This window comes from Mesoplodon bidens (genome assembly GCF_964165515.1).
Source record: "Mesoplodon bidens genome assembly, chromosome: 12".
Taxonomy (NCBI): Eukaryota; Metazoa; Chordata; class Mammalia; order Artiodactyla; family Ziphiidae; genus Mesoplodon; species Mesoplodon bidens.
The window spans coordinates 55,056,262-55,068,946 of NC_138168.1; the positions used below are offsets into that span (position 1 = coordinate 55,056,262).

The window sequence follows — 12,685 nt, forward strand, 5'->3', positions numbered from 1 at the left end:
AAAGATTATAATAACCTATGTATTTCAATTGGATGGCAGCAAATACAAAAGCATCTTTTGAACTGTATAGTATACTGTAAGCAGGAGTTTACAGCAGTCCATCATTCTCCTGGCCTGTCTGTGTGTAGAAGGCATGCTGGACACCAGCAACTCACATCACATAAATTATCCACCACTCACAAGGTGTAAAATCTATTACGCATATATTTGAATAGTAATTATTTTTGAATGCCAGTTGTTTTGACAGACTTGGGATTTCCCAGCTTTGCCACTGATTAGCTGTGTTTAAGCCTATGCTTCAGTTTCTTTTTTTTGTTTGTCTTTTTTTTGCGGTACACGGGCTTGTCACTGCTGTGGCCTCTCCTGCTGCGGAGTACAGGCTCCGGACGCGCAGGCTCAGCGGCCATGGCTCACGGGCCCAGCTGCTCCGTGGCACGTGGGATCTTCCCGGACTGGGGCATGAACCCATGTCCCCTGCATCGGCAGGCGGACTCTCAACCACTGCGCCACCAGGGAAGCCCAGTTTCTTCATTTTTTAAATGAGAAAAACTAAATGAGACTTTGTCTACTGAAGCCCATTTTGCAGTTTCTTCCTGTTCTGTCAAAAGTTTATCAACTCTGATTTTCAAAACGAAATTTCCAAGTGATTTTCAACCTCCTTCTAACCCATGATTATCCTTTTCAAGACCTTTGTCTAAACCCTTCAGAGTTCCTAACCACTCCACTGAACCCACTGAACACATTTTAACACATCTGCATGTGTTTATAATGACCAAAACAAAGTTCACTATGTAAGTATGGAAGGCCATCCCTACCCAGGAATCATTACAAACCAACTTGGGTATTCAATTTAGTACCCACCACCAGCAATCTTTCTTTGAAAGCTCTGTGTCTCAGTCTCTACCATAAGCTACACTGTTGTCAATCAAACACTCCATACCTGTGTAAGTTCCTTCTCTTCATATCAAGGGAAAAATCGGAAAAGATTTTTTAGAAAACTGGCATTTAACTGACTTGTTTATACAATTTTAGGATAGCCATGTACTTTGTAGTATCCTGTAGGGCAAGACATCAAATATTTCAGAAGGCAGCCATAAATTTCCTTCTGTATTTTCCTAAAACAGCTTAAGTTCTAACACAATTTAAAAATCAAACTGTCAAGCAGTTTTTATTCTTTTCACAAGTACTGAGCAAAGGATAAACCTATCAATGTCCACTTCTCCTAACTTACCACCACCAACATACTCAAAACTCTGCTTCAATCTAAAACACCTATCAATGTGCTTGGCAAGACTATAATGAATAAAATGGCAAGCAGTAAAATCTAATTCATGCCAGAACACTGGAGAAGTTACATGGGAAGCACACATACGCAACTTTACAAAAGTTGGGAATACTGTTAATTTCAAATAAGTGATGATCGAAGTGAGACTTTCACGTCAGAAATCCCGTTCAGTCAAAATCACGATTTGTAAGAACAAGTGGTGCCACCAGTGTCCAAACATACAGCACAATGCCAATCCAACTAGAAGAGATTTTCACCCAGACAGCTGTCCACTGACTTTTCATCTCACGAGAAGGCTCATACCTAAAATTTAAGGAAAACAAAAAGGGGAGAGAGGTTGGATTATCGGTCATCAAGCCATCAGGCTTCATTACTTCAGAAATATTCTTTGTATATAATTTGTGGTAACAGATATATAGTTGCTGGACTAATTATCTGTTGCCTTGCTTTTCCACACCACTTTGATAGCTAATGTGAAGGTAAAAAAAAATATCCTTTAAAGGAGTAGAGTACACAGGCCTCTGAAATAGCTCTTTTAGATAATACTCAGAGCATCTTCGTTTTTCTGGCTCACTAATTACGAGACAGAGAAATGGAGTGTGACCTCTAGATAAATAAGACATTATACAGTTTAGAATTGGTAAGTCTTTATGTCATTAAGAATATAATCTGTTCAGAGTGTATATGGGAACCCCCTCCACCTTCTCAGATTTAAGAAACTGGGAAGGAAATACATCCCAAAGTTAGCTTTTATGTTGATGAAACATACCAAAAATATTTTTCATCTAATCTTAACATTTACTATTAACCTGACAGCCAAAGCTGTGAATTACTGAGAACTATTTGGGTTTGTATACCTTAAGAAGTTGCAGTGTAGGAATTTTTATAAATATATGTATTTTTCAATAATAAATGCTGGTAGAGGCTGCTCTCAAAGAAATAAAGCAAAGAATAATCTTTTCTCTACATCTTTTGATGGCATTCAAAGCCCTCTTACAAACTGTTAAGGATATTATGCATTAAAAATTATTAAAAATAGAACTGCCCTAACCATATAGTCCAACTTGAATCTTAAATAGTACTCCTTTGGACAAAATTAGAATTTTTAAAAACAAAATATAAACCGCTATCTTCCAACTAACAGAAAAAGGTTAGTTTTGAAGTGATAAAAAAACAAAAATTAGTTTTGAAGAATTCTAAGAATCCATCTATGTTAATGTAGTCACACCTCAATTCTGAAATCTTCAAAGATTTTAATGACAAAGTTTGAACAAAACAGAAGGAAGGTATCTTTTTATTGCACTACGTTGGGAACTGGTCAGTATTAAAAAGAAAAGCAAGCATTGTGTTTGATCAACTGTCAACATGTATTTCCCTAAGCAATGTGTTAGTTTCATGAAACTTTATTTCAGTCTCTTCAAGATTTGGAAATATTTCAATGATTGTTATTGCTGAAGCAAGGAAATAAAGCCTGCATTTCTGAAACTGATCTCACTATTCATTTAGTTGTAAATTTTGAAATATATTGGAGGATTAAAAAGTACTCCATACCACATTTAACAATGGAATCACAAAAAAGCCATGTTTCCACATGCAAAGTTTTCATAAAATATAAGTACCTGTACCAGTTGGTAAGGGTCATCATGATATAAAGCGAAGCCAGGAAAAGCATAAAGTGAAAGAAGGAGTAACTGTAAGTGACACCATCCCTTTCATTATCTACAGCTCGGTGAACATCATCTCTATCCTCCAGTGATCCGTCACTTCTGGCTCCACCATCTTCCATTAATGTTGATTCATCACTTGTTAGAGTCAGTTTATTAACCTGACTATTGTTTGAAGTACGGATGCTGCATGGAAGACAGTTTAGAAAGAGAGAAGGAAAAAAAGGGGGAATTTAAAGATTCATATATGAATAATAGCTGGACTTTTTAAAAAATGAAAATCCATAATTTTTCTTACCTTGAATAAAACACACACAGTAAAAAGAGGATTAGTCCAATAATTCCTTGAGCATGCCACCACTGTACAGACTGCCCCTCCTTTGGGACAGTGCTTGTTGTATTATATCCAATTATGCTCAGTAGACTTGGGTTGCACTCTGTTTCTGTAATGTAAAGTAAGGTCAAATTAAAATGTTAGTATAAAAAATTTTTCAGAGCACAGTGTCGTTCTTTTTAACTCTTATACTCTTGCAAATTCAAAACATTTTGTTAGAAAAAGGCACAAACATAACAAAAAATACTTTAAGACAACTTGTATTTATAGAGACCTTTTTATAAAAATTTTATAGTGTTAATTTTATAGACGTGCTTGGAAAACAATTTCATTTTCAACCTCATGCAGGAGCTGAGACATTAAGCTTTTTGTTGATCAGGAAACTGGTGAAATTCAGATGACCTCTCTAAAGCATAGTAAAGCTCAAGTAGAGTTAAGAATAAAATTCAGATATTCTAAACTAAAATGCACAGGCTTTTCTACTACAAACTGTGAGATAAATTTCATAAAATGACTATTGTTATTATCAATTTGCCAAACTACATTGTTATACAGTTTATACATAAATCAGTTACTAGAATTTTAACAAATAGTTTGTGGAAATGAGCAAACGAGGCGTAATGACCGAATGCTTATTCAGCTTCTTGACTCCCTTAAATAAAGAATTTAAATGGGGTTGGTATCCACGTAAGTGTCCCACATATGTTTTCCTCCCACAAAGCCAGATACGTCAATTGCCACCTTATCAATGAAAAATGTTTTTTTATCTTTAAGCCATTCATATAAGGATAATCCCTAAAGCAAACTACTATTAGTTTTTTTCTAGACACTTACCTGGACAAATATAAGGAATTTTTCTCTAGTATACTAACAAAAAAAAACAAAAACATTTTCTCCAACTAGTGATAAAGCACCTATGAAATTTATAAACTCAATGAAATATAAGATTCAGAAAACATTTTATAATTTTTCTTTATTCTGAGGAAGAGAGACCATTTTTTTTCCTTTTCAAAAAATAGTACAGTTAGTGGTTGAGAGTCCGCCTGCCGATGCAGGGGATACGGGTTCGTGCCCCGGTCTGGGAGGATCCCATATGCCGCGGAGCGGCTGGGCCCGTGAGCCATGGCCGCTGGGCCTGCGCGTCCGGAGCCTGTGCTCCGCAGCGGGAGAGGCCACAACAGTGAGAGGCCCGCATACCGCAAAAAGAAAAAAAAAAAAAAAAAAAAAAAAAAATAGTACAGTTGACTCTTGAACAACAAGTGGATTAGGGGCACCAAGCCCCTCACACAGTCGAAAATCTGCATATAATTTTTTTTTTTATTTTGGCGGTACACGGGCCTCTCACTGTTGTGGCCTCTCCCCTTGCGGAGCACAGGCTCCGGATGTGCAGGCTCAGCGGCCATGGCTCACAGGCCCAGCCGCTCCGCGGCACGTGGGATCACCCTGGACCGGGGCACGAACCCACATCCCCTGCATTGGCAGGTGGACTCTCAACCACTGCGCCACCAGGGAAGCCCGAAAATCTGCATATAATTTTATGGCCGGCCTCCATACCCAGCCATTCATATCTGCAGATCGTGTAGTAATGCAGTACATATATTTGAAAAAAATCCATGGATAAGTGGACCTGTGCAGCTCAAAACTCTGTTGTTCAAGGGTCGACTAATTATTAATTTCTAATTTGTTTCACCGCAAATGACATATAAGGGCTTCTACTCCCACAGAATGCAATAAAACTGGCCTATAAAAAGATTACAAAGACCAATTAATTATATTCACTTTTAAGGTAACCACAGACAAAAAACAGTAAGTGGAAAAAAACTATACTATTTACAGTAGAATCAACAAACATTTTAACAGCTCTTATTTCTTTCTACATATACTATCATATGCACTGTACAAATTAGGTATATTTCTTATAATTTTCATATTATTTCTTATAGTTTTGCTAGTGAAAAAATATAGCAATACATCAAAGATGAAAATAGTATTATTCCCATTCTCTTCATTTCTCTGTGAGCTTAATTTTATAAAATGACCATCTTTGAAAAAAGAAAAGCTGTAGGATTCATTAAAAAGAAACAAATCCAAGCAAACGAACATACCTGGTTCATTAGTCATAGCAGACCATGTCAAATACATTGTGTAGACTGTAATTACTGAAGACTGTAACAAACCAGATCTTGGTTGTGATTCCTACAAAAAAATAAGCAAAACAGAAAAATATTGTTACCATTCAAGATTTAGGAAAACTTAAAAAATAGAAGCTTCATAAACATTAATGAACTAATCCAAGCTTACTTGGATTTTTGGCAGTATAGACATCACAGAAGCACCAAGGCAGAGGAGCATGTTGACACTGATGAACGCTTTATTTTCTGCACAACTGGCTGGATGAGTATAGTAAACAAAAAATAGGACGATAGCAACTAAAGACAGCAGATAATTCAGAGCTGTAGCTGATAACAGAGCTGTGAAAGAAATACATTGGACAATTAGATTTTATCACTAATATTAGGAATTAGGCATATGGCTCATTTTACAAGCAATCTTATTTTATTCAAAAATATTACTTTAAGCAACTAACATTGTGTCAGCATTACACAGGCTATATAAGCAGGTACAGATATTCTGAGCTTTATCACATTTAAGAACTTTATAGTCTTTACATATAGCTCATATGATGATGTGTTTTTAAGGACAATAACATACTAATATGATCTTCATTTATAGTAATATTTACATAGTTTCCAAAATGCATTCAGATGTATTAGCCATTATTTTCAAAATACAGAAAAATAACTAAGAGGGGAATATTAAGGTTTTTAAAGAATGATAATCATTCAGTTGTAAACAAGGGCATTAAGAAAATCATTTTGTTAATGCTAAGCCTGCAAAACAATGTTTTCCTTATCAACTAAAATCTTAAAAAAGAAATTATTCAAGAGTTAAGTCATTATTATTTAATAAGACAACCTAAGTTTCTTCTATCACACACACACGTTTTAGTTTCTGTGCTAATGTATGCTTAATATACATGTATTTATGTTGATGTGCTTCACTGACAGGGGATCCATCAAACAAATATTTACTGAATACCTACAAAGACCCAAGGGATATAGTGGGGAACAAAGCAGAAACTCTTACACTAGATTTAACATTAAAAAATGAGATATTCTATATAAGTAAATTTTCCAAATGACCAAAGCTCATTTCTTTGAATAGCAAACTCTTTATTTTAACCACTGAGATCGAATACCACAAACTAGTTGTATGAGAGAATATATGAAGCTAGCAGACATGCTGGATTTAGCTTTCACTGTGATTTTTTTTTTAAAGTTTTTTTTTTTAGCTGAAACTCAGATCATTTCACATAAAAATCCAGATTTATGGCTTCTTTTGGAAAAATCAGAAAAGTTAAGCAACACTGGGTTCACATTTCCACAAGGCAACTATGAGATGGAACCGAGCAGTAGCTCTATGCATTTTAGATAAAGGCCTTTACACTCTCCAATTCATCACAGTCCCTTCTATTTGCAAAAAGATTGAAAACGCACTTAAACCTGGTTCTCCTCCCTCATTTTTGTTACCTGTTGTAAGCGTCTGAATTTTGATCCCTGTTTTAGAGTATAACCACAGGACTCAAGCTCATCATTATAAATAAACATTAAAACACTACTGTAAAAATTCCCTTAGGTGTTAGTTACACATAAGGGCATTCTTTGCACTTACGCAAAACGTTTCAGAGTTGCTTTTTTATTTTTCCTGCTTGCTGATGTTTAAGAATCGTACCACTGTTTGTTCATCTATTTCTAGCAGTCCTCGTCCCTTTAATATTTTACTTTTAACCTTCTGTAGGCTTCCCAGGAAATTAGGCTGTAAAATATACATGCATTCAGCAATAGGCTTTGGAACTTCTATTTTAGCCATTCATGGTCTTCTGGATTATTTCCTCGTTCTTGGGTATGTTCCTAGTTGACATGCCAAAAACTGTCTCTACAAGTAAAGTTGCTGATATAATGTGGTAAGATGCCACTCACAAACTTCAGCTAAAAATCTCCTCACAGAAAATTGTACCATAAAAATCGTGATTTTCCCATAGTCTACATATCTGTTCTCACTTTCAAACTTCAACTATCTTGAAGATGTTCTGTAAAACAAAAAGCTTACCTGCGTACCAACATCTTGAGTTCCCTTCTTCCATTTTTTCAACCCATGATTCATTCCACGAATGGGCAAAATCAATGAGTAAGACTAGCTGTATGAGAATGAAGCAAAAGGCACCTGCCATGCCTACGTAAAACCACACTGGAAGGAAAAAAGAAAGCAAAAAACCACAAATGAGTGACTGGTTCACTTTTCATTATTTCATTTTCACAATCAATACAGAAAAGGAAAAATAAAATTTTACATAAATGCCTTGATTTTGCCAACCGGGGCGGGGGGTGGGGGGGAGGAAAAAACAAAACAAATACAGTTCCAGGCAACAATTATTTCAATTTCCTTATAAAATATCAACATCACACAATTAAAGAAAAAAAAATACTTCTTACCAGTTGTAAAAGTTCCTTCTGGAATGAAGAAGGCCCCAATAATAATTGCAACTGCTGCAGCAAATTTAAAGAACCAGAATCTAAAACAAAAAGAATTTTTTATTAATAAATATTCATTCAACAAGTAGTTTCACATATGGAATCTTTGAAGAGCTATTCTTAAAGAACAGCTACACTTTATGTGACTATTCTATTCTTTCTGAGGATACCCTGAAAATGAGACGTGAAGAATATCATGTAAACTATTTTAGGACAGTTTTAATTCATTATGATAAAATGAGAATATTAGTTTCATTTCACACGTTTATTTTACATACACACCAACAGCTATTATAATTGGTGTATATGAAAGTGTAAATAAGGTACACTGTACAAATGAATAGTTTTGAAAACACACAATGCCTGGAAAACAGATTTCCACTAGCTAGCCAGATGAATTGAAAGAACCAGAGAAGACATAAAAGCTTAAGAATTCTGCCACAGAAAGGCGCAAGAAGTGAGAAGCAGGTGTTCAGAGTCAGAGAGAACCCTAGATATAAAAGGATCAATAACCTTATCTGAAGACAACTAGTAGAGATTTGAGGCATCTGCTACTTCAAATGTGAAAGCAGCAATGCAAACACTACAAGGAACACGAAGAATCAAGAAAACATTTTACCACCAAAAGATAACAATAATCCTGCAATAATTGAGCACAAAGGCACAAAATCTTGCAGTCTAGCAGATAAAGAATTCAAAACAGCTGTTTTGAGAAAACTCAATGAGCTATAAGAAAACACAAAGATAATTCAACAAAAGCCAGGAAAAAAATATATGAATGAGAAAGTTAACAAAGAGACAGAAATCATAAAAAAGAACCAAACATACTCTGCAGCTGAAGAATTCAACAAAAGACATGAAAAATACAATAGAGATCTGCAGAAGGGCAGATCAAATGGAAGACAGAAAAAGCGGACAGGAATTTTGATATAACCCAATCAGGGGTGAACAGAAAAAAAAAAATGAAAAAGAGGGAAGAAAGCCTCAGTAATCTATGGAATTCAAATATTAGAATGATTGGGTTCCAGAAGGAGAAGAGAGGAAGAAGCGGGCAGAAAGTTTATTTAAAGAAATAATAGCTGAGGGGCTTCCCTGGTGGCACAGTGGTTGAGAGTCCGCCTGCCGATGCAGGGGACACGGGTTCGTGCCCCGGTCCGGGAAAATCCCACATGCCGCGGAGCGGCTGGGCACGTGAGCCATGGCCGCTGAGCCTGCGCGTCTGGAGCCTGTGCTCCACAACAGGAGAGGCCACAACAGTGAGAGGCCCGCGTACCGCAAAAAAAAAAAAGAATAGCTGAGAACTTCCTAAATCTGGACATCCAAGTTCACAAAGCTAATAGATCACACTATCAGCTCAATGCAAACAAACCTTTTAAGCCATATTAATGAAAACTGTCAAAAATCAAAGAACAAGAGAACCCTAAAAGCAGCTAGATGAAAAAAGACTGTAATCTACAAAGTCATTTCCATCAGGCTCTCAGTGGATTTCTCAGTAGAAAACTCTATAGGCCAAGAGAGAGTAGAATGACTTTAAGTGACATACTCAAAGTGTTGAAAGGAAAAAAATGCCAGCCAAGATTACTCTGTCCAGCAAAGTTATCCTTCAGATACAAAGGAGAAATAAAGATTTTCCCAGTCAAAATCCAAGGAATTCACCACCACTAAACCTGTCTTGTAAAAAATGGTGAAAGGAATTCTTCAAGCTGAAACGAAAAGACACTAAATTAGTGACACGAAAACATACAAAAGTATACAAGACACTGGTAAATGGAAATACACAGATTTAGAAAAGTCTAATTCTTTAATAGGATGGTGTGTTAACTACATAACTGTAGTATAAAGATTAAAAAGAGTATTAGAAAACAACAGCTAGGGCTTCCCTGGTGGCATAGTGAGAGTCCGCCTGCCGATGCAGGGGACACGGGTTCGTGCCCCGGTCCGGGAAGATCGTACATCCGGAGCCTGTGCTCCGCAATGGGAGAGGCCACAACAGTGAGAGGCCCGTGTACCACACACACACAAAAAGCTATTATAATTGGTTAATGGATATACAATATAAGAGATAAATTGTGATATCGAAAAAATAAAAGAGTAAATGGGTAGGGCTTTTGTATACAACTGAAGTTGCTATCAGCTTAAAATGGGCTGTTTTATCTATAAGATGTTTTATGTAAGCTTCATGGTAACCACAAAGCAAAAATCTAAAGTAGATTTACAGAAAATAGGGAAGCAGACTATACCACCAACTCACAAAGAAAATCACCAATTTACATAGGTGTTAACAAAGATAAAAGAAATTATGGAAATATGAAACAGCCAGACAGCAATGAATAAGATGACATTAGTAAGTCCTTCATATCAATAATTATGCTAAATGTAAATGTAATGAATTCACCAACCAAAAGGCACAGTGGCGGATGAATTAAAAAAAAAACAACTGAAAAAGACACAAACAAAAGGAAAGATAACTCGTGTTTGTGGATCTGAAGAATAGTTAAAATGTCCATACTACCCGAAGCCACCTACAGATTCAAAGTACTCCCTATAAAAATTTCAATGCCGGGCCTCCCTGGTGGCGCAGTGGTTGAGAGTCCGCCTGCCGATGCAGGGGATACGGGTTCGTGCCCCGGTCTGGGAGGATCCCATATGCCGCGGAGCGGCTGGGCCCGTGAGCCGTGGCCGCTGGGCCTGCGCGTCCGGAGCCTATGCTCCGCAACGGGAGAGGCCACAACAGTGAGAGGCCCGCATACCACAAAAAGAAAAAAAAAAAAAAAAAAAAAAAAAAAAAAAAAAAAATTTCAATGCCACTTACAAATAGAAAAAACAATCCTGAAATTTGTATGTAACTACAAGAGACCCCAAATAGACAAATTAGTCATGAGAAGGACAAAGCTGCAAATATCACACTTACTGATTTCAAACTATACTACAAAGCTACAGTAATTAAAACAGTAGTACCATAAAAGTAGACACATAGACCAATGGAATAGAATAGAGAGAGCTTAGTAATAAACCCTTCCATTTTGGATCAGCGAATATTTGACAAGGGAGTCAAGAACACTCAATGGGGAAAGGACAGTCTCCTCAACAGCCTTGGGAAAACTGGGTAACCACAGAAAAATGAAAATGGACTCCTTTATTACACGACTCACAAAATTAACTCAAAATGAATTAAAGACTTAAATATTTAAGACCTGATACCATAAAAGATATCAATACTAGAAAGATGCTGATACTGGGAAGAAGAAAGTAAGGAAGAAACTCCACAACATTGGTCTTGGCAATGAGTTTTTGGATGAGACAGCAAAAGTACAAGCAACAGAAGTAAAATCAAACAAGTGGGACTACATCAAACTAACAAGCTTCTGCAAAGCAAAAGGAACAATCAACAAAATGAAAAGACAACCTACAGAATAGGAGAAAATATTTGCAAACCATGTATCAAAAAATGGTTAATATCAAATAAAGGACTCATAAAACTCATTAAAAAAACAAATAATCCTATTAGAAAATGGACAGAGGAACTGAATATCTTTCCAAAGAAGGCATACAAATGGCCAACAGGCATATGAAAAGGTGCTCAACATCACTAATCATCAGAGAAATGTAAAAACCATTATGAGATATCACCACCTCAGACCTATTAGAATGGCTATCGTGATGACAAGAAATAACAAGTGTTGGTGAGAATGTGGTGAAATGGGAACCCTTATGCACTGTTAGTGGGAATGTATGCTAGTTCAGCCACTATGGAAAACAGTATGAAGGTTCCTCAAAAAATATAAAAATGGAACTACCATATAATCCAGCAATCCCACTTCTACGTATATATCCAAAGAAAGTGAAAATAGGGTACTGAAACAATATCTGCACATCCTTGTTTATTGGAGAATTATTCATAATTGGCAAGATATAAAAACAACCTTAAGTATTTGTCAATAGATAAATAAAGAAACTGTAGTATATATACACAATGGAATATTATTCAGCCCCCAGAAAGAAGGAAATCCTGTCATTTGCAACAACATGGATGGACCTTGAGGGCATTATGCTAAGTGACATAAGCCAGACAAAGAAGAACAAACATTTATGATATTACCAATATGTGGAATCTGAAAAAGAAAAATGTACTTTAAAGCTTCTAAGAGACTAGATCTTAACTGTTCTCGTCACAACTAAGAAATAAGAATTATGTGATGTGATAGAGGTGTTAGCTAATACTATGATGGTAATCATATTGTAATATATTAAAGTATGAAATTAACACTTTGTACACTTTAAACCTGACACAATGTTATATGTCAATTATATCTCAATTTTAAAAAAACATTAACAGTGGCATGAGTGCTTAGTGCATGTTTTGAGAAGAATGTTATCTCATGAAATGACTGTGATAGCCACCCTGTAATGCATTTTGAGAAGTGTTTAAAAATACATTTAGTAAAGATGTTTTAAGAGTGCAAAAAAAATTAAATTAAAACAACCTACGACTAAGGGAACAAAATAAACAAAATAAAATCAACCTGGCACAGCACATCTTTTTTCATTAATATTTATATTTCACTTGTTCATTTTTCCTGTCTTTGGTAGCGTGTTAATAGATAAGCAATAGCAGATATTCCAATTTTTTTTTTAATTTATGGGGGGGGGGAAACAGTGATAAAATTCAAAACATTCAAAATTGAGTGTGAGAAGTAGTGCTCTATATTAAGGGAGACTGATAAAAGGGACCCTGAAGTTTCTAGGTTGTTCAGTATAACCATTTAGAAAATCAATCAATCACCTTGTTTCAAAGGAATGAAGTTTTTCA

General features: G+C 35.9%; 1 protein-coding gene across 1 annotated transcript in view; it reads right to left on the reverse strand.

Moving 5' to 3' along the window:
• Positions 1-302: 302 nt before the first annotated feature.
• The window catches only part of SERINC1 (serine incorporator 1), a 33,195-nt gene continuing 20,812 nt past the window's right edge, over positions 303-12,685 (reverse strand). The window contains exons 4-10 of the mRNA XM_081251132.1: positions 7,837-7,916; positions 7,454-7,591; positions 5,585-5,754; positions 5,389-5,479; positions 3,248-3,392; positions 2,905-3,135; positions 303-1,588 (exon numbers count right to left, since the gene is read on the reverse strand). Of these exons, the coding sequence (XP_081107258.1) occupies positions 1,453-1,588; positions 2,905-3,135; positions 3,248-3,392; positions 5,389-5,479; positions 5,585-5,754; positions 7,454-7,591; positions 7,837-7,916 (991 nt within the window). The 3' untranslated portion in view covers positions 303-1,452. The remainder of the gene's footprint in view (positions 1,589-2,904; positions 3,136-3,247; positions 3,393-5,388; positions 5,480-5,584; positions 5,755-7,453; positions 7,592-7,836; positions 7,917-12,685) is intronic.